Here is a 24,920-nt window from a genome sequence, read left to right on the forward strand (position 1 = left end):
CCTGATGAGTCATCCTCCCCAACAGTACTCAAAGCAGTGTATCTGTTTTGCAGGGGGATGACCACAGGGGACTCCTGCACTATCTTTCTTGCACTGCTCTTCCTGTTGGTCTTCCATTCCATATCTGGCTGTGGACCCTTCTCCTGCGGTAAGACCAACTCACTACACGTGATACTCACGTCATTCTCAGCATCGTGGATGCTCCAGAGTGAATCCACCTTCAGCTCCAATTCTGCAACGCGGACCGTCAAGAGCTCGAGGCGGATACACTTCCCACACACGTAGTCGTCAGGGACACCGGAAGTGTCCCCGAGTTCCCACATGGTACAGGAGGAGCATATCACATGACTGAGCTCTCCTGCCATGTCTTAACCTTAGATACCCTTAAATTGGTAATAACAATGTTATAGTTCACTTACTGATATAAAAAATAAAAGAAAAGCTACTCACCCAACACCAGCCAATCACTTACCCCATTGGCTGTGACGTCACTTTTTGATTACTTTCTACTTCTATTTTGCTTTCTCTCCCGCTGTAGCTGCACCGGTACGCCTTTGACAGGTCGCTCCCCTCTCACCAACTGCCGCTGGCTCTCGATCTCCCGCTGGGCTTTTGACAGGTCGCTCCCCTCTCACCAACTGCCGCTGGCTCGATCTCCCGCTGGGCTTTTGACAGGTCGCTCCCCTCTCACCAACTGCCGCTGGCTCTCGATCTCCCGCTGGGCTTTTGACAGGTCGCTCCCCTCTCACCAACTGCCGCTGGCTCGATCTCCCGCTGGGCTTTTGACAGGTCGCTCCCCTCTCACCAACTGCCGCTGGCTCGATCTCCCGCTGGGCTTTTGACAGGTCGCTCCCCTCTCACCAACTGCCGCTGGCTCGATCTCCCGCTGGGCTTTTGACAGGTCGCTCCCCTCTCACCAACTGCCGCTGGCTCGATCTCCCGCTGGGCTTTTGACAGGTCGCTCCCCTCTCACCAACTGCCGCTGGCTCTCGATCTCCCGCTGGGCTTTTGACAGGTCGCTCCCCTCTCACCAACTGCCGCTGGCTCTCGATCTCCCGCTGGGCTTTTGACAGGTCGCTCCCCTCTCACCAACTGCCGCTGGCTCTCGATCTCCCGCTGGGCTTTTGACAGGTCGCTCCCCTCTCACCAACTGCCGCTGGCTCTCGATCTCCCGCTGGGCTTTTGACAGGTCGCTCCCCTCTCACCAACTGCCGCTGGTGATGTGTAATGAGAAAGGACTGATTAGCAATCTTGTTGTATGAGGCACTTTGGGGAAGAGTGACCACAATATGGTAGAATTCTTTAAAAAGATGGAAAGACTAGGGTCCTGAACTTAAGGAAAGGTAACTTCAATGGTATGAGACGTGAATTGTCTAGAATAGACTGGTGAATGATACTTAAAGGGTTGACGGTGGATAGGCAATGGCAAACATTTAAAGATCACATGGATGAACTTCAACAATTGTACATCCCTGTCTGGAGTAAAAACAAAACGGGGAAGGTGGCTCAACCGTGGCTAATAAGGGAAATTAGGGATAGTGTTAAATCCAAGGAAGAGGCATATAAATTGGCCAGAAAAAGCAGCAAACCTAAGGACTGGGAGAAATTTAGAATTCAGCAGAAGAGGACAAAGGGTTTAATTATGAGGGGGGAAATAGAGTATGAGAGGAAGCTTGCTGAGTACATAAAAACTGACTGCAAAAGCTTCTATAGATATATGAAGAGAAAAAGATTAGTGAAGACAAACGTAGTCAGAATCAGGTGAATTTATAATGGGGAACTAAAAAATGGCAGACCAATTGAACAAATACTTTGGTTCTGTCTTCACTAAGGAAGACACAAATAACCTTCCGGAAATACTAGTGGACCGAGGATCTAGCGAGAAGGAGGAACTGAAGGAAATCCTCATTAGTCAGGAAATTGTGTTCAGGAAATTGATGGGATTGAAGGCTGATAAATCCCCAGGGCCTGATGGTCTGCATCCCAGAGTATTTAAGGAAGTGGCCCTAGAAATAGTGGATGCATTGGTCATCATTTTCCAACAGTCTATCAACTCTGGATCAGTTTCTGTGGACTGGAGGGTAGCTAATGTAACACCACTTTTTTTAAAAGGAGGGAGCGAGAAAACAGGGAAATATAGACCAGTTAGCCTGACATCGGTAGTGGGGAAAATGTTGGAATCAATTATTAAAGATGAAATAGCAGCGCATTTGGAAAGCAGTGACAGGATCGGTCCAAGTCAGCATAGATTTATGAAAGGGAAATCATGCTTGACAAACTGCTAGAATTTTTTTGAGGATGTAATTAGAGTGGACAAGGGAGAATCAGTGGATGTGGTGTATTTGGACTTTGAAAAGGCTTTTGACAAGGTCCCACACAGGAGATTGATGTGCAAAATTAAGGCACATGTTATTGGGGGCAATGTATTGACGTGGATAGAGAACTGGTTGGCAGACAGGAAGCAGAGAGTCGGGATAAACGGGTCCTTTTCAGAATGGCAAGCAGTGACTAGTGGGGTGCTGCGGGGCTTAGTGCTGGGACCCCAGCTATTTACAATATACATCAATGATTTAGATGAAGGAATTGAGTGTAATATCTCCAAGTTTGCAGATGACACTAAGCTGGGTGGCGGTGTGAGTTGTGAGGAGGTAGCGAAGAGGCTGCAGGGTGACTTGGACAGGTTAGATGAGTGGGCAAATGCATGGCAGATGCAATATAATGTGGATAAATGTGAGGTTGTCCACTTTTGTGGCAAAAACAGGAAGGCAGAATATTATCAGAATGGTGACAGATTAGGAACAGGGGAGGTGCAACGAGACCTGGGTGTCATGGTACATCAGTTATTGAAAATTGGCATGCAGGCGTTGAGGAAGGCAAATGGCATGTTGGCCTTCATAGCTAGGGGATTTGAGTAGAGGAGCAGGGAGGTCTTACTGCAGTTGTACAGGGCCTTGGTGAGGCCTCACCTGGAATATTGTGTTCAGTTTTGGTCACCTAATCTGAGGAAGGACATTTTTGCTATTGCGTGAGTGCAGCGAAGGTTCACCAGACTGATTCCCGGGATGGCTGGACTGACCTATGAGGAGAGACTGGATCGACTGCGCCTGTATTCACTGGAGTTTAGAAGAATGAGAGGAGATCTCCTAGAAACATATAAAATTTCGACCGGACTGGACAGGTTAGATGCAGGAAGAATGTTCCCGATGTTGTGGAAGTCCATAACCAGAGGTCACAGTCTAAGGATAAGGGATAAGCCATTTAGGACCAAGATGAGGAGCAACTTCTTCACTCAGAGAATTGTGAACCTGTAGGATTCTCTACCACAGAGAGTTGTTGATGCCAGTTCGTTAGCTATATTCAAGAGGGAGTTAGATATGGCCCTTATGGCTAAAGGGATCAAGGGGTATGGAGAGAAAGCAGTAAAGGGATACTGAGGTGAATGATCAGCCATGATCTTATTGAATGGTGGTGCAGGCTCGAAGGGCCAAATGGCCTACTCCTGCACCTATTTTCTATGTTTCTGTTCACCAGTACCGCTTTACTCGCTGACCTACATTGGCTCCCGGTCCCCAAATGCCTCAATTTTAAAATTCTCATCCTCATAGTCTCATCCCGCCCTATCCAGCCCTACAATTCCGAGAACTCTGCGTTCCTCCAATTCTGGCCTCTGGTCCATCCCCCATTTCCTTCACCCCACTATTGATGCCTGTGCCTTCAACTGTCTAGGCCCTAAGCTCTAGAAATTTCTCCCTAAAACTCTCCACCTCTTTCTCCTCTTAAGACCCTCCTTAACACGTACCTCTTTGACGAAGCTTCTGGTCACCTGTCCTAATGTCGCTGCCAATCTTTGGCTCCCTCCCCTGCCCCCCCCCCCCCCCCAGCCCCAGCCCCAGCCCCAGAGCCTGTTTCTTTTTTTCTCCTTGTCTCTAATGGCAGTTGGTCATAATCCCACCATTCACACCCTATCTCTACTAATGTTTTTCTAACTCCTGGCAGTAGCATTTGAATTTGACCCATCATCCCTTTTGTCTCTCTAATCTCTCTTGTCTTCCAACCTAATCTCTCTTGTCTTCCAACCTATCACAGACCTTCCCTTTTGTTCTTTCTTCCCCTCCTCCTTTCAGTGCTTGTTAAGAATCTGTTCTTTCCGAACACTCTCCAGTTCTGACGAAGGGTCATCGACTGAAACATTAACTCTGCTTCCTCTCCACAGATGACAGATTAGTAAAAGGGGAGGTGCAACAAGACCTGGGTGTCATGGTACATCAGTCATTGAAAGTTGGCATGCAGGTACAGCAGGCAGTTAAGAAAGCAAATAGCATGTTGGCCTTCATAGCGAGAGGATTTGAATATAGAAGCAGGAAGGTCTTACTGCAGTTGTATAGAGCCTTGGTGAGACCATACCTTGAGTATTGTGTGCAGTTTTGGTCTCCTAATCTGAGGAAGGACATTCTTGCTATTGAGGGAGTGCAGCGAAGGTTCATCAGAATGTTTCCCGGGATGGCAGGACTGACATATGAAGAAAGACTGGATCAACTCGGCTTATATTCACTGGAATTTAGAAGAATGAGAGGGGATCTCATAAAAGCATATAAAATTCTGACGGGATTGGATAGGTTAGGTGCAGGAAGAATGTTCCCGATGTTGGGGAAGTCCAGAACCAGGGGTCACAGTCTAAGGATAAGGGGTAAGCCATAAAGGACCGAGATGAGGAGAAACTTTGTCACCCAGAGAATTGTGAACCTATGGAATTCTCTACCACAGAAAGTTGTTGAGTCCAGTTCATTGGATATATTCAAAAGGGAGTTAGATCTGACCCTTACAGCTAAAGGGATCAGGTGTATGCAGAGAAGGCAGGAATGGGGTACTGAAGTTTCATGATCAGCCATGATCATATTGAATGGTGGTGCAGGCTCGAAGGGCCGAATGGCCTACTCCTGCACCTATTTTTTATGTTTCTATGCTGCCTGACCTGCTGAGATCTCCAGCATTTTCTGTTTTTATTCCAGATTCCAGCATCCGCAGTATTTTGCTTTTGTCCTAATGTCTCCTTCTTTGGCTCAGTGTCAGTTTTTTTCTGATTATGTTCCTGTGAAGCGCCTTGGGACATTTTACTATGTTAAAAGCACTGTATAAATGGCAAACCTGTCCAACCCACCCTTTCTCTCAACGACTATCTGTCCCACCTTTGATGGGGACTGTGGTTCTCGTATTGGACTGTTCAGCCATCTAAGTCCCTCGGAATCTAAGACCTAAGATTCCGAGGGACTGCCTATGATGATGATGATGAAATGCAAATTGTTGTTGTTCGCTTCAGTGAAGAGTACAAATAGACAGAATTTTGAACGCAATAAGTACATTAACAGACTGTAACCTAAAACAAAAGGGGTTAAGATGTGGTGAGATAGCAGCTAGTCTTTGCCCCTAAGCAGAGTCCATCCAAGTATGACTGGAGGTTCAATCCTATTTCTTGCCCCCCTCGCGTGATAGAATATTTGTTGGTCTCTCTAATGGCTTGGCTGAGAATCTTGAGAGGCTCCCTTCTCCAAGGTCCTTGAGTCTGAGAACCTGTTGAAGCTGGAATACCACTTGAACTGTGTTCTCTACATGAGTCAGTGTGCTGCTCCACACTTTAAAAAAAATTGTGTTGCTGATTTATTTTACCTCCTGTTTATGGTGCCTAGCCAAGAGGATTTGGCAGTTGAGCAGCTCTGAGTTTATCTCTGGCGTTTTATAATGAGCTGTGATCAGCCCGGGCAATGTGCCCAGCTATCCTTTGCTTTTCTAGCTCCTTGTTGAGAAGTGATTAGCCTCCACTCTACACCAACAGCATTTGGATGAGACATTAAACTGAAACCATGTCTGCCCTCTCAGGTGGACATTAAAAAAAACATAGCACTAATTGAAAGAAGCAGGGGAGTTCTCCCTGTTGTTTTTAGGCAGCAAGGAGAGAGGAAGTAGGTGGGTTAGAAATAGAACTATTTTAAAAGTGTCTACTTTATTTGTTTTATAATTTTCTCTTTTTTGTGGTAAGGTTTTCCGAAAGAGCAAGCAGAGGCTGTAGTTACAGTCATAGCGAATTTAACCTGCACTAATATGGAATCCACATACAGAGATATGGTAACTAAAGCACAGCAGGTAGGTACAGTTTCTGTGAGTATATTCTAGAAACTGATCACTTAAATCTATTTTCTGGTACTATTCAAATCAATTTTAAATAATGTGAAAACTATTATGGGTACATTTGCTTCTGAATATTTTAAGAAAGCAAAAGAAATTCTCTGAATTTGCTGAAAGAACGTGATGAGAAATGCACAAAGTGTGTCACTTTTCCTTTTAAAATACTGGCAATGAGCAAAACAAAGCTGGGACAAGAGTCTGGGAAATCAGTGATTTAGATAACTAAACCACTCCCTGAATTCCTTTTAGAAACTCAATTTCATAGGCTCTTTGTCTAATCTTTCCCTTTCCTTGCTTTGTTTTTCCTTCATACATTATCTTCGAGTCTATTTTTACTTTTTCTGGTGACTTAGCTGTTCTCCCTTTATTGTTGATATTCTGTATACTCTCACGGTCTCCTGAGTATGAATGTGTGTGCCTTTCTCTGGGTGTTTTGCCTTTACTAGAGTACCTGAAGGTAACTGCTGGGTTGTTTCTCACCCAGTCAACTGCACTCAATGATATAAATGGCCCAATCTCTTTTGTTTGACAGCGGTGTAAATCTCGATTATCCTGGTTGTAGTGATTTGCTGTACCTCCACTCCTGCTTCCCTGACCGTGCTGAGCTGGTTCTGATGCAGAGCAATAGCTCAGTGTTGAGTAAACTGCAAACTGTTCTCCAAAAAGGCAGAAATAAATATAAACATAATTTCTCTTGGCATCAGATCACTCACTCTCTCATCTAATAGTTTTGACCAGTTTTAACACAAAGAGGCTGGCCTACTTTAATGGCTCCTACAGATGTGAGTGTCAAGATGCACAGTTGCATCATGATATGTGAATTTTGTTTTATTCTCAGGATGTATGTAAAGCTGGCAAGGTTGCGTTTATTGCCCATTCTTAATTTCCCTGAGAAGGTGCTGGTGGTCCTTCGCCTTGAACCATTGCAGTTCTTAGGCTGATAATGCTATCACAATGGTGTTGTGGGAACTTTAGGATTTTGACTACTCAATGATGAATGAACAGTGATATATGTCCAAGTCAGGATGGGAAACTTAGAGGTGGTGATGTTCCCATGATGTTGCTGCTTTTGTTCTTCTCAGTGATATAGGTCCTAAAGTTGGGAGTGCTGAATTAAGCTCAGCAGGTTGCTGCAGATCATGCTATAAATCACATACTGTGGCCACAGTGTACTGGGGGTACTATGGGTGGATACTGAGTTCAATGGCAGGGACACCGATAAAGTGGACTCCTCTGTTTTAGGTGGTGCCAAACTTATTGAGCATTTCTGTGGCTGTGCCAAGCCAGCTGAGTGGAGCATATTCCATCACACTCCTGATTTGAGCCTTGTAGATGGTGGAGAGGCTTTGAGGAGTCAGGAGGTGAACCACCCATTGGGGAGGGCCCAGCCTCTGCCCTACTCTTGTAACCATGATGTTGATATTACTGATCTAGTTAAGCTTAAAGGCGACTCCTACCTCCGAGAACGTTTATGGTTACCTGCCCCTTGTCAGCCCAAGCCTGAATGTAATCCAGGTCCTGCTGTAGGGTGGCATGGTTCACTTTGTTATCGGAGAAATTGTGAACGGACCTGTAAAATTGTGAGTGAACTGCCCAACTCTGCCCTTATAACAAAGGGAACACCATTGATAAAACAGCTCAAGATGGTTGGGCCAAGGACGTTGCTCTAAGGAACTCGTGCAGCAGTATCGCAGAGCTGCAACGATTGGCCTCCGATCACCACCACCATCTTGCTGTGTGTCAGCTATGATTCAAACATCTCAGGTTTTTCCCATTGACCCCCATTAAGCTCTGCCACCCCGCCTCCTTCTCCTTTCTGTCTATCCTTCCTAAATGTTGAATACCCCTGGATGTTGAGTTCCTAGCCTTGGTCACCCTGGAGCCATGTCTCCGTAATCCCAATTATATCATATTCATTAATAGCTGCCAGCGCAGTTAATTCATCCACCTTATTACGAATACTCCTTGCATTGAAGCACAGAGCCTTCAGGCTTGTCTTTTTAACACACTTTGTCCCTTTAGAATTTTGCTGTAATGTGGCCCTTTTTAATTTTGCCTTCGGTTTCTCTGCCCTCCACTTTTACTTTTCTTCTTTCTATCTTTTGCTTCTGCCCCCATTCTACTTCCCTCTGTCTCCCTGAATAGGTTAGAAACATAGAAAATAGGTGCAGGAGTAGGACATTCGGCCCTTCGAGACTGCACCACCATTCAATAAGATCATGGTTGATCATTCACCTCAGTACCCCTTTCCTGCTTTCTCTCCATACCCCTTGATCCCTTTAGCCCTAAGGGCCATATCTAACTCCCTCTTGAATATATCCAATGAACTGCCATCAACAACTCTCTGTGGCAGGGAATTCCACAGGTTAACAACTCTCTGAGTGAAGAAGTTTCTCCTCATCTCAGTCCTAAATGGCCTACCCCGTATCTTAAGACTGTGTCCTCTGGTTCTGGACTTCCCCAACATCAGGAACATTCTTCCCGCATCTAACCTGTCCCGCCCGTCAGAATCTTATACATTTCTCTGATATCCCCTCTCATCCTTCTAAACTCCAGTGTATAAAGTCCCAGTTAATCCAGTCTCTCCTCATATATCAGTCCAGCCATCCCTGGAATCAGTCTGGTGAACCTTCGCTGCACTCCCTCAATAGGAAGAACGTCCTTCCTCAGATTAGGAGACCAAAACTGAACACAACATTCCAGGTGAGGCCTCACCAAGGCCCTGTACAATTGCAGTAAGACCTCCCTGCACCTATACGCAAATCCCCAAGCTATGAAGGCCAACATGCCATTTGCCTTCTTCACTGCCTGCTGTACCTGCATGCCAATTTTCAGTGACTGATGAACCATGACACCCAGATCCCGTTGCACCTCCCCTTTTCCTAATCTGCCGCCATTCAGATAATATTCTTCCTTTGTGTTTTTGCAACCAAAGTGGATAACCTCACATTTATCCACATTATACTGCATCTGCCATGCATTTGCCCTCTCACCTAACCTGTCCAAATCACCCTGCAGCCTCTCAGCATCCTCCTCACAGCTCACACCGTCACCCAGTTTAGTGTCATCTGCAAACTTGGAGATATTACACTCAATTCCTTCATTCAAATCATTAATATATATTGTAAAGAGCTGGGGTCCCAGCACTGAGCCCTGCGACACTCCACTAGTCACTGGCTCCCATTACAAAAAGGACCCATTTATCCCAACTCTCTGCTTCCTGTCTGCCAACCAATTCTCTATCCACGCCAGTACATTACCTCCAATAACATGTGCTTTGATTTTGCACACCAATCTCTTATGTGGGACCTTGTCAAAGGCCTTTTGAAAGTCCAAATACACAACATCCACTGATTCTCCCTTGTCCACTCTACGAGTTATATCCTCAAAAAATTCCAGAAGATTTGTCAAGCATGATTTCCCTTTCATAAATCCATGCTGACTTGGACCAATCCTGTCACTGCTTTCCAAATGCGCTGCTGTTTCATCCTTAATAATTGATTCCAACATTTTCCCCACTGATGTCTGGCTAACTGGTCTATAATTACCCGCCTTCTCTCTCCCTCCTTTTTTAAAAAGTGGTGTTACATTAGCTACCCTCCAGTCCATAGGAATTGATCCAGAGTCGATAGATTGTTGGAAAATTATCACCAATGCATCCACTATTTCTAGGGCCACTTCCTTAAGTACTCTGGGATGCAAACAATCAGGCCCCGGGGATTTATCGGCCTTCAATCCCATCAGTTTCCCCAACACAATTTCCCGCCTAATAAGGATATCCTTCAGTTCCTCCTTCTCACTAGACCCTCGGTCCCCTAGTACATCCGGAAGGTTATTTGTGTCTTCCTTCGTGAAGACAGAACCAAAGTATTTGTTCAATTGGTCTGCCATTTCTTTGTTCCCCATTATAAATTCACCTGAGTCCAACTTCAAGGGACCTACGTTTGTCTTCACTAATCTTTTTCTCTTCATATATCTACAGAAGCTTTTGCAGTCAGTTTTTATGTTCCTGGCAAGCTTCCTCTCGTACTCTATTTTCCCCCTCCTAATTAAACCATTTGTCCTCCTCTGCTGAATTCTAAATTTCTCCCAGTCCTCAGGTTTGCTGCTTTTTCTGGCCAATTTATATGCCTCTTCCTTGGATTTAACACTATCCCTAATTTCCCTTGTTAGCCACGGTTGAGCCACCTTCCCTGTTTTATTTTTACTGCAGACAGGGATGTATAACTGTTGAAGTTCATCCATGTGAACTATAAATGTTTGCCATTGCCTATCCACCGTCAACCCTTTAAGAATCATTTGCCAGTCTATTCTAGCCAATTCACGCCTCATGCCGTCGAAGTTAGCTTTCCGTAAGTTCAGGACCCTAGTTTCTGAATTAACTGTGTCACTCTCCATCTTAATAAAGAATTCTACCATATTATGGTCACTCTTCCCCAAGGGGCCTCGCACAACAAGATTGCTAATTAGTCCCTTCTCATTACACGTCACCCAGTCTAGGATGGCCAGCTCGCTCGTTGGTTCCTCGACATATTGGTCAAGAAAACCATTCCTAATACACTCCAGGAAATTAACCAGTTTGGTTAACCCAATCTATATGTAAATTAAAGTCACCCATGAAAACTGCTGTACCTTTATTGCACACATCCTTTGTTTCTTGTTTGATGCTGTCCCCAACCTCTCTACTACTATTTGGTGGTCTGTACAAAACTTCCACTGGCGTTTTCTGCCCTTTGGTATTCCGTAGCTCCACCCATACCAATTCCACATCATCCAAGCCAATGTCCTTCCTTACTATTGCATTAATTTCCTCTTTAACGAGCAACACCACCCATCTCCTTTTCCTTTCTGTCTATATTTCCTAAATGTTGAATACCCCTGGATGTTGAGTTCCCAGCCTTGGTCTCCCTCGAGCCATGTCTCTGTGATGCCAATTACATCATATCCATTAACTGCTGTCTGCGCAGTTAATTTGTCCACTTTATTCCGACTACTTTCACCTCTCCTGCGGCATTCAGCTCTTGTGTCCATGCCTGGATCAAGGCTGTGACAAGATCTTGCGTGGAGTGGTTCTGGCCGACACCAAAACCAGTTCCTGGCACTAGTTATGATTTCTTTCATCGCTATGCTGATGATTGGGAGAACGTCGTGCCCCTTCACTCTTAACCCACCAAGCAACTTTAACAGGCCTATTGAGAGCAACAGCTGTCTGTAAATAAAAATGAGTGCGAGTGGCGGAGGGGAGAGAGAACTTTCGTAAAAAGCACTAAAAGAAAACCACAGTGTAGAAGCATTTTCTGTTTCTCTCCTTTGTCAATATGCTGTGTAAAATTCATAGGGGTAATAGAAGGAAAGAATATAGTGAATAAAGAGCTTTTCTGCAATTTGTATTGACTCTAAATTATGCAATTTGACAAGATTTTGTTTAAATATGTTCTATTGTAGATAATTTGTATATATTGAATACATGGCGGGGATACAAAACTTTTAACATTGGCAGAGATGACTAACGTACAGGACAAAGCAGAGTGCAAAAACTGCAAGACTGTTCATTCTCACTCTGCAGAATTGAAAAACGATGTTACTGTTTTGGAATATTTCTTTCTTTCAGGAAATAATGCTGCAGCAAATCATGGCCCATTTAGACTCGATAAGAAAGGATATGGTTATTCTGGAGAAAAGTGAATTTTCAAATCTGAGGATGGAAAATGAGGTACGACTCCAAACAGCAGTGTAATAATAGAAGTACCTCATGAAATTAGACTGGGGGTTAGAAAAGGCGTTGTCTCCCATTGCATCATACTCCAACATGTGCCGGTGCCTGTAGGAGAGGAGGAGAGAAAATTGAAAAACAAATTATCCTTGTCTTCACGTTGGCCAGCCATGAGGCCTTTGCTGCTAAGTGTGTAGACAGACCCAACTCCTAGACTATTGCTACTGTCTCTTTAGCCCAAGGCCACCATTTAGACATGATTCCCCCTCTGACTATTGTTCTCCTCTTCAGAGACATGTAATTAATTTTACCTTGATTTCTCTATATTCGGTGTGGCTCAGATCGGGAATTGAAGAGAGCAGTTCAACGCCTCTATGTGTTAGTACCATATTGTGTCGCATTGATGCAGCATTTTTCCTTTCGAGACTACTCTCAGCCCAGTTACTAGTGTCAACCATTGCTCAGTGGTAGCCCCCTCACATCTGAGTCAGAAGGTTGTGGGTTCAAGTCCCACTCCAGAGACGAGCACATAACCTAAGCTGACACTTCCATACAGTATTGAAGGAGAGTTGCACTGTCGGAGGTGCCGTCTTTTGGATGAAATATTAAACCAAGGTCCTCTCAGGTGAACATAAAAGATCCTATAAGCACTATTCAAAAAGGAGCAGGGGAGTTCTCCCCAGTGACATGGACAATATTTATCCCTCAATCAACACGACTAAAACAGATTATCTGGTCATTATCACATTGCTATTTGTGGGACCTTGATGTGTATAAATTGGCTGCCGTGTTTCCTACATTACAATAGTGACTACACTTCAAAAGTAATTAATTGGCTGTAAAGCGCTTTGGGACATCTGAAGTCATGAAAAGTTCTACATAAATGCAAGTTCTTCCTTTCTTTAGTGGGAGCCACAAACATGTCCATTATCATAACAAGAATTGGTACTAAATACTAAACAAGAATCTTAATATATTTGTAATTTAATTCTGTTACACTTAAAATGGCAACTAAATGTATTAGCAAAGAATCAGCAGTGGATGTCTCTTTCATCATTGGTAAGTTGAAGCCTCCTAGTCAGCAGGACTCTTAAAGAGAAGTTCATCTTGACTGTCGACCAATGTTGAATCATGACAACGAGGCTATTCAAACATTTTTTTTATGATTCTGATTAATTTCCTGTACAGTGAATACATCAATATCATAATGAATTAGGGCCAGCATGCAGTATTGTCTAAACAAATGACTTCTGCTTCTGGTAGATATTTGCACTATATGTACTAAATATTGGATTGCCTCATAAATGATCAGATATCACAAAACAAGTTATGTGTAGAACTCCTACCAGTTGAACTAAACATCTCTCTAGTTATATTCTTCCCATGGTATTCATTATTTCAAGAATAAAACACCTGAATATCTGGGATAGTGACATTTCAATATTTAAAGGCGTGATTGAAAAATAGATGGAGCAGCGACACTGGTTGATATTAGTAAGAGGCGAGGCCTTGCAGACACTTCTGCTTAGGGACCCGAAAAAAGTTTTTCCCAACAAATAATTGCGCTTGATAATTTAGAGTGAGCAGTATTAAACAAGACTGAAATCATGGTATAATGGGAAATTCACGTGTTGAATGTATTTACTATAACTCATTCACTTCAGAGGGTACAGTATATCTTAAGTAATTTGTATGCCTATAATTATATTCATATGGTGTCGGTGTTGCTTCTGAGTTCAACGGTCATGCATTAAAATCTGACTCCAGGAACTTGACCACGTAATCTAGACCAGCACAGCAGTGCAGTATTGAGGTGCCGTCTTTCATCTGAGACATTAAACCAAGGGCCTGTCTGCCTGTTCAATTTGGATGTAAAAGATTCCATGATACTATTTGAAGACAAGCAGGGCATTTCCCCATGTGTCCTGGCCAACATTTATCCCTGAATTATCATCAAAACAGATGAATTGATCATTATCTCATTACTGTTCGTGAGGCCTTGTTGTCGCTGACATCTTCGCCTACACAACAACAGTGATCATACTTCAAAATTAATCATTGGCTCTGAAGCAGTTTGGGGAATACTGAGGACATCAAAGGCGCATTTTCATATGACTAATGTTCTTGAAATTTTTTTTAACTTTCACAATTTCCTTTTTACATTTGGCTAAAGTAATGGAACTTCCCGCGGGCAAAGCACTAAATAATAGACATAAAATGCGCACTTACCCTGAAGCTGCTGTGCCCGCTCGAAATCCCGACCCACAGGCCTCCTCTCCTTATGCGTCGCAGATCGTGCTCGTAGGGACGTGCGCAAGAGTCACGTGTGCCTGGACACCCAATCACAGGTAAGTATTTTCTCATTCATTGTAATAGGAGTTTCGTAAGTTACAAATCTCCGATTACAATGAATGAGAAAAACCCCAAAACGCACAAACACGACATAAGACATTTAAAATACACTTCTCAAAATAGACTAATAGAAATTAAAGTTATTATACATGTTTTTTTTTGAAGAAAAAAAAATTGCCGATTTAAAAAAAAAGTTAGGGTTAGGGTTTAAAATCACATTACCTGAGTGGTCAGGGTTTTAACATAAATGTGTTTTTTTTTATTTTTATTTTAATCATGTTTTTTTATAGGTTTTTAAACTCTTACGCCTGTAAAAGTAGGCAATGCACCTCCTTTTTCAGGCGCAAGATTTTTCAGGACAGTTGCCGGGCAAGATATGCGTAAATCCCGCAATCTTGCCCGTACAACTGTCCTCGCTCCCGAGATGTCTACGATCTGTCAAGCTCGGGAAAGCTGGTTTTCAGCGCATGCACATTGCGCGCTGAAAACCGGCTTTTCCAATGCCTTCCCAGGTCCATAGAAACTTCGTACGGGCCCGGAACGTCGGAATTTCTACCCCTATGTCTTTTCTGCATGACCGCCTCCATCTCAGACTTTGATTTTTCTTTTTCACTAATGATTGTAATTTGTGGTCTAAGCTTACTATTTAGTACATGGAGTTACTGGTAATGGATGTGGTTTTTTTAGACATGATGGATATAGAGATCCATAGTATTTCAAATCATTAGTGTGCCTCTATATTAATATCTATCTGTGGGGTATGACTGGTCACTTTAGATACAAAGCTAGGTGGGAATGTAAGTTGTGAGGGGGATGCAAAGAGGCTCCAAGGGGATATAGACAGGTTAAGTGAGTGGGCAAGAACATGGCAAATGGAATATAATGTAGAGAAATGTGAATTTATCCACTTTGGTAGGAAAAATAGAAAAGCAGAGTATTTTTTAAATGGTGAGAGATTAGGAAACATTGGTGTTCAGAGGGAGCTGGGTGTCCTGGTGTCCTTGAATCACTGAAAGTTAACATGCAGGTACATCAAGCAATTAAGAAAGCAAATGGTATGTTGACCTTTATTACAAAGGGATTTGAGTATAAGAGTAAAGATGTCTTACTGCAATTATATATGGCCCTGGTGAGACCACACCTGGAGTATTGTGTACAGTTTTGGTCTCCTTACCTGAAGAAGGATATACTTGCCATAGAGGGACTGCAACAAAGGTTCACTAGACTGATTCCTGGGATGGGAGGATTGTCCTATGAGAGATTGAGTAGACTAGGCCTATATTCTTTAGTGTTTAGAAGAATGAGAAGTGATCTAATTGAAACATACAAAATTCTTACAGGGTTTGATAGGGTAGATGCTGGGAAGGTATTTCATCTGGCTCGGAGTCTAGAACGAGGGGTCACAGTCTCAGAATAAGAGGTCGGCCATTTAGGACTGAGATAAGAAGAAATTTCTTCTCTCAGAGGGTGGTGAATCTTTAGAATTCATTACACCAGAGGGTTGTGGAGATTTAGTTGTTGACTATATGCAAAACCGAGATCAACAGATTTTTGGATATTAAGGGAATCAAGGGATATGGGAATAGTGCAGGAAAGCAGAGTTGAGGTAGATCAGCCATGATCTTATTGAATGGCAGAACAGGCTCAAGGGGTCGAATGGTCTACTCCTGCTCCTATTTCTTATGTTGTTATTTGTTTTACTGCAGGCTTACTATCTCTGGGCTGGGGTAGAATCTACTTTCTTTGAGGGTAGAAATTGTACTTTGGGGTAAACCAATTCTACAGATTTTTTTAATATTCGTTCTTGAGATGTGGGCATCGCTGGCAAGGCCTGAGTTTATTGTCTATCTCCAATTGCCCTTGAGAAGGTGGTGGTGAGCCGCCTTCTTGAACTGTTGCAGTCCGTGTGGTGAAGGTACTCCCACAGTACTGTTAGGGAGGGAGTGCCAGGATTTTGACCCAACGATGATGAAGGAACGGTGATATATTTCCAAGTCAGAATGGTGTGTAACTTGGAGGGGAACTTGCAGGTGATGGTGTTCCCATGTGCCTGCTGCCCTTGTCCTTCTAGGTGGTAGATATCGCAGGTTTGGGAAGTGCAATCGGAGAAGCCTTGGTGAATTGCTGCAGTGCATCTTGTGGATGGTACACACTGCAGCTATGATTCATCGATGGTGGATGGAATGAATGTTTAAGGTGGTGGATGGGGTGCCAATCAAGCAGCTTTGTCCTGGATGGTGTCGAGCTTCTTGAATGTTGTTGGAGCTGCACTCATTCAGGCAAGTGAAGAGTATTCTATCACATCCCTGACTTGTGCCTTGTAGATGGTGGAAAGGCTTTGGGGATACAGGAGGTGAGATACTTGCCACAGAATACCCAGCATCTGACCTGCTGTTGTTGCCACAGTATTTATGTGGCTGGTCCAGTTAAGTTTCTGGTCAATGGTAACCCCCAGGATGTTGATGGTGCGGGATTCAGCGATGGTAATGCTGTTGTGGGGCAGTGGTTAGACTCTCGCTTGTTGGAGGTGGTCACTGCACAAGAACACAAGAAATAGGAGCAGGAGTAGGCCGTCTGGCCCCTCGAGCCTGCTCCGCCATTCAATAAGATCATGGCTGATCTGATCTTGGACTCAGCTCCACTTCCCTGCCCACTCCCATTACCCCTTACTCCCTAATCACTCAAAAATCTGTCTATCTCTGCATTAAATATTTTCAATGACCCAGCCTCCACAGCTCTAAGGGACAGAGAATACCATAGATTTACAACCCTCTGAGAGAAGAAATTCCTCCTCATCTCAGTTTTAAATGGGCGGCCCCTTATTCTGAGACTATGTCCCCTAGTTTTAGTTTCCCCTATGAGTGGAAATATCCTCTCTACATCCACCTTGTCGAGCTTCCTCATTATCTTAAATGTTTCAATAAGATCGCCTTTCATTCTTCTGAACTCCATTGTGTATTAGGCTCAACCTATCTTCATAAGTCAACCCCCTCGTCTCCGGAATCAACCTAGTGAACCTTCTTTGAACAGCCTCCAATGAAAGTATATCCTTCCTTAAATACGGAGACCAAAACTGTACGCAGTACTCCAGGTGTGGCCTTACCAATACCCTGTACAGTTGTAGCAGGACTTCTCTGCATTTATACTCCACCCCCCTTGCAATAAAGGCCAACATTCCATTTGCCTTACTGATTACTTGCTGTACCTGCATACTAACTTTTTGTGTTTCATGTACAAGGACGCCAGGTCCCTCTATACTGCAGCACTTTGCAATTTTTCTCCATTTAAATTATAATTTGCTTTTCTATTATTTCTGCCAAAGTGGATAACCTCACATTTTCTCACATTATGTTCCATCTGCCAAATTTTTGCCCACTCACTTAGCCTGTCTATATCCCTTTGCAGATTTTTTGTGTTCTCCTCACAATTTGCTTTCCCACCCATCTCTGCATCATCAACAAACTTGGCAACATTACACTCGGTCCCTTCATCCAAGTCGCTAATATAGATTGTAAATAATTGAAGCCCCAGCACCGGTCCCTGCGGCACCCCACTAGTCACTGTTTGCCAACCCAAGAATGAACCATTTATCCCGACTCTCTTTTCTTTTCGTTAGCCAATCCTCTATCCATGCTGATATATTACCCCCAACCCCATGAACTTTTATCTTGTGCAGTAACCTTTTATGTGGCACCTTATTGAATGCCTTCTGGAAATCCAAATACATCACATCTATCCACCCTGCTCGATACATCCTCAAAGAACTCCAGCAAATTTGTCAAACATGATTTCCCTCTCATAAAACCATGCTGACTCTGCTTCATTGAATTATCCTTTTCCAAATGTCCTGCTACTGCTTCCTTAATAATGGACTCCAGCATTTTCCCAATGACAGATGTTGGGCTAACTGGTCTACAGTTTCCTGCTTTTTGTCTGCCTCCTTTTTTAAATTGCGTGGCATGAATGTTTCTTGCCGCCTCTCAGCCCAGGCCTGAATGTCGTACAGATCTTGCAGCATTCGGGTATGGACTGCTTCATTATTTGAGGAGTTGTGAATGGAACTGAACACTACAATCATCAATGAAGATCCCCACTTCTAACCTTATGATGGAAGGGAGATCATTAATGAAGCAGCTGAAGATGTTTGGGCCTAGGACACTCCTCTGAGGAACTCCTGCAGCGATATCCTCGGGCTGAAATGATTGACCTCCAACCACAACCATCTTCCTTTGTGCTAGGTATGACTCCAGCCAGTGGAGAAGTTTTCGCTTGGTTCCCATTGACTTCAACTTTTCAAGGACTGCTTGGTGCCACACTCCGTCAAATGCTGCCTTGATGTCAAGGGCTGTTGCTCTCACCTCACCTCTGGAATTCAGCTCTTTTGTCCATGTTTGGACCAAGGCTGTAATGAAGTCTGGAGCTGAGAGGTCGTAGTGGAACCCAAACTGAGCATCGGTAAGCAGGTTATTGGTGAGTAAGTGCTGCTTGATAGCACTGTCGATGACACCTTCCATCACTTTGCTGCTGATTGGGAGTATATAGATGGGGCAGAAATTGGCTGGATTGGATTTGTCCTGCTCTTTGTGGACGGGACATACGTGGACGGGACATACCTGGACAGTTTTCCATATTGTCGGGTAGATCCCAGAGATGGAACAGCTTGGCTAGAGGCGTGGCTAGTTATGAATGTGGCACGCTAGACTTATTGTCAGTTTTTAATTGCAAAGCTGTTGGTGTTGCTGATCCCTATCTGTACTTATCAATCTGTTGAATCTGATACAAGAGGCCAGAATTAGAGAGGTACAAAGATTTCGAAGGGTCGTAAGGCTGGAGGAGGTTACAGAGTTCGGGAGGGGCGAGGCCATGGAGGGATTTGAAAACAAGGATGAAAATTTTAAAATTGAGGCTTTGCTTAACCGGGAGCCAATGTAGGTCAGCGAGCACAGGGGTGATGGGTGAGCGGGACTTGGTGCGAGTAAGGACACGGGCAGCAGACTTTTGGATGAGCTTTAGTTTATGGAGGGTGAAAGATTGGAGGACGTCCAGGAGAGCATTGGAATAGTCAAGTTTAGAGGTAACAAAGGCATGGATGAGGGTTTCAGCAGCAGATGAGCTGAGGCAAGAGCGGAGGTTGAAGTAGGCAGTTTTAGTGATGGGGCAGATATGTAGTCAGAAGCTCATCTAGGGGTCAAAGACGACACCGCGATGCAACTGGTCTGGTTCAGCCTCAGCCAATTGCCATTTGAATCACTCCACCTTGCCTTGCCTTCAGCTGCCTTGGCCCTAAGCCTGGAATTTCCTCTCTAACCTCTCCGCCTCTCTTTCCTCCTTTAAAACGCACCTTAAAACTTATCTCTTGAAGCGCCTTGGGATGTTTTACTACGTTAAAGACACTATATTAATGCCAGTGTTGTGTCTTTAATTACTTTTTAGCACTAAAGCAAGCCTAAGTTCCAAATTTCTGTAATCAAGTGATCTCTTCTGTATTGATTTTCTGCCACGGTCTACTTTTTCCTTTTTCTTTTAATAAACCTAATTTGTAGTTTATAACCTAAGTCACACGGTCTGTTTATTCTTCAGTTATCCAAAGACTAAGAAAGCACGAGGCAGGATCGCTGGCTAATGCAGGAGTCCTGGCTCAGGTTCAAGTAAAGTAAACAGCCTCTGCTATCATGATTGGCTGTAGATTGTTTGCGCTGCACTCCCTTTAATATAGAAAAGCAGCTTTTGTCAGACCCTTAACATTTTGTAGCTGAACAGAAATAAAACATAACAGAAATAAAGCAATAACAAGGATTACCGTGAACTCTGCTTTGAATCCTGTGACTGGCTAGTCTGTTGGTCCTATGTGATACTGAAATCAGTGACCTCAAGTGGCAATAAAGAAGTACTGCTTGGCTTTTATCAAATAGAACCTTGATGGATGTGTATAATGCAACAAACAATATATTTTTATTATTTTGATACTGAATTGTTGAAGCGATGTTTGTAACAAGTTAATGTACTGCTATCAACAGACTTCCATGTTCTAGATTTCTACTTATGTAAAGTAGGATGATAATGACATAGGTAGAAAGAGGGATGAGGTCCTGCAGGCAGAGTTTAGGGACTAGGAGAGAAATTAAAAAGCAGGACCTCAAAGGTAGTAATCTCCGGGTTACTGCCATGCCACGTGCTAGTGAGTACAGAAATAGGAGAATAGAGATGAATGCGTGGCTGGAGAGAAGGTGCAAGCAGGAGGGTTTAGATTCCTGAGGCATTGGGACCATTTCTGGGGGAGGTGGGACCTGCACAAGCCGGACAGGTTACACATCAACAGAGCCGGGTCCAGGATCCTCGCGGGAGGGTTTGCTAGTGCTGTTGGGGAGGGTTTAAACTAGCTTGGCAGGGGATGGAAACTGGAGAATAGATTTAGTGGGAAGAGAAGCAAAGCTGGAATGGGACAGCAGAAAAGTAGAAAGTGAATTTGGAAGACAGAGGAAACCAGGACTGGAAAATATACAACAAGGGAGTTTGGCAGTGCTAAATGGTATATACCTCAATGCAAGGAGTCTAGGGAATAAGGCAGATGAGCTGAGAGCACAGATAGATACGTGAGAGTACGATATTATAGCTATTACTAAGACATGGCTGAAAGAAGGGCAGGTGTGGCAGCTCAACATTCCCGGTTGCAGAGTTTTCAGATGGGATAGAGAGGGGGGGTAAAAAAGGAGGGGGGTCGCAGTATTAATTAAAGAAACAATTACAGCTGTGAGAAGGGATGATATGTTAGAGGGGGTCATCAAACAAGGCCATATGGGTTGAATTGAAGAACTAAAAAGGGGCGATCACACTACTGGGATGTACTATAGACCCCCAAACAGTCAGAGGGAGATAGAAGAACAAATATTTGGGCAAATTGCTGCGAAGTGCAAACACTATAGAACTGTAATAGTGGGGATTTCAACTACCCTAATATTAACGAGGAAAAAAGTAGTGTGAATGGTATAGAGGATACTGATTTCCTAAAATGCATTCAGGAGAACTTCTTTAGCCAGTATGTAACAAGCCCAACAAGGGAGGGGGCGGTTCTAGACTTGGTTTTGGGAAATGAAGAGGGCCAGGTGGAAGGGGTATCAGTGGGAGAGCATTTTGGTGCTAGTGATCATAATTCAGTAAGATTTAGGGTAGTTATGGAAAAGGACAAAGGTGGACCAGGAAAAAAAAGTTCTCAAGTGGGCCAATTTTGCTGAGCTGTGATGGGACTTGGCCAAAGTGGACTGAAAACGGCTACTTGATGGCAAATCAGTGTCAGAGCATTGGGAGGCATTCAAGGAGGAGATCCTGAGGATACAGAACAAGTATGTTCCCTTAAAGAAAAAAGGTGGGGCTAACAAATCTAGAGCCCCCTAAATGTCAAGGGTAAGGTTTTTTTTAAAAAAGAAGCTTATGACGGATACCAAGAACTCCATACTGCAGAAAATCTAGAGGAGTATAAAAAGTGCAGGGGGCAATTAAAAAGGATATTAGGAAAGCAAAGAGAGCATGAAAGAATGTTGGCAAGTAAAATCAGGGAAAGCCCAAAGATGTTTTATAAATACATCAAGAGCAAGACGATAACTAGAGAAAGAGTGGGGTCTATTAGAGACCATAAAGGAAATCTGTGTGTGCAGGCAGAAGACGTGGGTATGATTCTTAATATTTTGCATCTGTTTTCACAAAAGAGAGGGGTGTGCAGACTTTGCAATGCGGGAGGAGGATTGTGAAATATTAAGCGAGATAAACATAGTGAGAGAGGAAGTATTAAGGGGCTTAGCAGCTTTGAAAGTGGATAAATCCCCAGGCCTGGATGAAATGTATCCCAGGCTGTTAAGAGGAAATAGCAGAGGTTCTGACCATCATTTTCCAGTACTGCTAATATTGCACCTTTGTTTAAAAAGGGAGAAAGCGATAGACTGAGTAAGTCTGAGCCAGTCAGCCTAACCTCAGTGGTGGGAAAATTCCTGAGAGACAGGATAAATCTTCATTTGGAAAGACATGGATTAATCAAGGACAGTCAGCATGGATTTGTTAAGGGAAGGTCGTGTCTGACTAACTTGATTGAATTTTTCGAGGAGGTAACCAGGAGGGTCGATGAGGGCAGTGCGTACGATGTAGTGTATATGGATTTTAGCAAAGCTTTTGATAAGGTCCCACATGGCACAAAAGTAAAAGCCCATGGGATCCAAGGCAAAGTGGCAAGTTGGATCCAAAATCAGGAAGCGAAGGGTAATGGTTGATGGGTGTTTTTGTGACTGGAAGGCTGTATCCAGTGCGGTTCTGCAGAGCTCAGTGCTGGGTCTCTTGCTTTTTGTGGTATCTATCAATGACTTGGACTTGAATGTTGGGGGTATGATTAAGAAGTTTGCAGATGACACTAAAATAGGCCGTGTGGTTGATAATGAAGAAGAAAGCTGCGGACTGCAGGAAGATATCAATGGAACTGGTCAGGTCGGCAGAACAGTGGCAAATGGAATTCAATCCTGTTAAGTGTGAGGTAATGCATTTAGGGAAGTTTATCAAGACAAGGGAATACACATTAAATGGTACGACACTGAAAAGTGTAGAGGAACAAATGGACCTTGGAGTGCAGATCCACAGATCCCTGAAGGTAGCAAGCCAGGTATATAAGGTGGTTAAGAAGGCATATGGAATATATGCCTTTATTAGTCGAGGCATGGAATACAAGAGTAAGGACCTTACGCTTGAACTGTATAAAACACTAGTTAGGCTGCAGCTGGAGTACTGTGTACAGTTCTGGTCACCACATTACAGGAAAGATGTGATTGCACTGGAAAGGGTGCAGAGGAGATTTACAAGAATGCTGCCTGGACTGAAGAATTTTAGCGATGAGGAAAGATTGGAGATGCTGGGTCTGTTTTCTTTGGAACAGAGGAGGCTAGGGGAGACCTGATTGAGGTGTATAAAATGTTGAGGGGCCTGGATAGAGTGGATAGGAAGAACCTGTTTCCCTTGGCAGAGGGGTCAACAACAGGGGGCATAGATTTAAAGTAATTAGGGGGAGGTATAGAGAAGATATAGGGGAAATTTCTTCACCCAGAGGGTGGTTGGGGTCTAGAACTCACTGCCTGAAAAGGTGGTAGAGGCAAAAAGCCTCGCCACATTTAAAAAATACTTGGATGTGTACTTAAAGTGCCGTAACCTACAGAGCTGGAAAGTGTGATTCGGCTCGATAGCTCTTGGTCGGCTGGCCCGAACACGATGGGTCGAAATGGCCTCCCCCACTACATACAAACATTTCTATGATTCTATGAATGTTAAACATTTCCATTTAGATTCAGATCTGAGACTTGACTTGAGCTTGATTCAATGCTAAGTGTCAGCTTGCCTCAGTTAGCAACACTCTTGTCTCTTAAATCAGAAGATTGTTGGTTCAAACTCCTCTCCAGTAATTCTGATACAATCTAGGGTGACTCTTCAGTGTAGTACTGGGGAAGTGCTACATTGGTAAAGCTGCCACCTATCAGATGAGACATTACCTTCTGCCTGTTCAAGTGGAAGTCAAATATTCTGGGGCATCAAGCAGGGTACCCTGTCCAGCATTTGTCCCTCGGCCAATACCACCTTCCTAACCTGGTCTCGAAATGCGTGAATGAAAGTTAGTGTTTAAAACCATCATTCTATTCTGCTAAAGAGATATTACACCAATAGCATCTTTGTGTTCCCAGCAACCAAAAGGATCAAATGTTGATGTATCTGTGTATGTTCCTGTTGATTCTAACTGTACCCCAATTATATTAATAAAACAAGTGATTCAATTATTATTATGACATTTCAAAGAATTTTCATTGTAACTTAGTTCTTTTTTTCCTTTTCTCCCATTAGAAAATAAAAATTGAATTGGAGCATATGAAACAACAGCTTGTAGTAAGTTGCCATGTGGACAGATGTTGAATTATCATAAGCGCAGCCTTGTTTCTCAAGTACTTTCCTGATTTCATTTGAGCTGGGGGTCATTATCCTGTTGGTTTTATAGGATGAAGTTAAGAAAATCAGAAGTGATACAAAACTGGACATGAACTTGGAGAAGAGCAGAATCATGGACATGGTAATGTAGGCTTGATACTTCTGTCAGCTTGTTGCTAATTTCTTGTTTATACACTGCCAGCTTTATTAAACGTTCCATTTTAATTTAAATAATCAATTTTCCATGGTGTGCATGGGGAAAGTGCTGCATTCAGGTACAGCAGATTTAGAAGGTGGAGAGAGAATTGGACCAAGGGGAGAGGAAGAAGTCAGATGGGGAGAGGGAGAAAGGAGGGTAAAACAATTCCAAGCGAGAGGAACTCAGCTGTGGATGAGAAACATATCAAAAGAGGACAATTGTGGTTAAAAATAAGTCAGTGGAAGGGAACCATGGCAAACAATCTCAGTGGGTGGGGGCGATGACTTTCATGGCAGTATTCAATGGTCATGGGTTCACGTGCTTTTGAAATTCTCTTAATGGAAGGGGATCAGCAGAAACAATAAGAAATGTTCAGTTCTGGACAATAGCAGACGATTGGCCTTTGAATGATCGGGTGTTGAATCTGGATATATTCTTGTGTAACATTGTAACTTCACAGGACCACAAAAATATAAGAGCAACCGGAGCTAAGTATAGAATTAGTTGAGAGGGTGAAGATCAAGAAAAAGG

General features: G+C 43.5%; 1 protein-coding gene across 5 annotated transcripts in view; it reads left to right on the forward strand.

Moving 5' to 3' along the window:
* The window catches only part of ccdc90b (coiled-coil domain containing 90B), a 64,840-nt gene that overhangs the window by 21,758 nt on the left and 18,162 nt on the right, over positions 1-24,920 (forward strand). For 4 of the 5 annotated variants that reach the window (XM_070891481.1, XM_070891484.1, XM_070891483.1 and 1 more), the window contains 4 exons: positions 6,035-6,138; positions 11,792-11,893; positions 24,110-24,151; positions 24,261-24,332. In XM_070891481.1, coding sequence (XP_070747582.1) covers positions 6,035-6,138; positions 11,792-11,893; positions 24,110-24,151; positions 24,261-24,332 — 320 coding nt within the window. Of the gene's footprint in view, positions 1-5,833; positions 5,962-6,034; positions 6,139-11,791; positions 11,894-24,109; positions 24,152-24,260; positions 24,333-24,920 lie in introns of those variants that run through there. The other variant, XM_070891485.1, reaches the window with a different exon arrangement.

Source organism: Pristiophorus japonicus, chromosome 10 (assembly GCF_044704955.1).
Source record: "Pristiophorus japonicus isolate sPriJap1 chromosome 10, sPriJap1.hap1, whole genome shotgun sequence".
In the NCBI taxonomy this organism is placed as follows: domain Eukaryota; kingdom Metazoa; phylum Chordata; class Chondrichthyes; family Pristiophoridae; genus Pristiophorus; species Pristiophorus japonicus.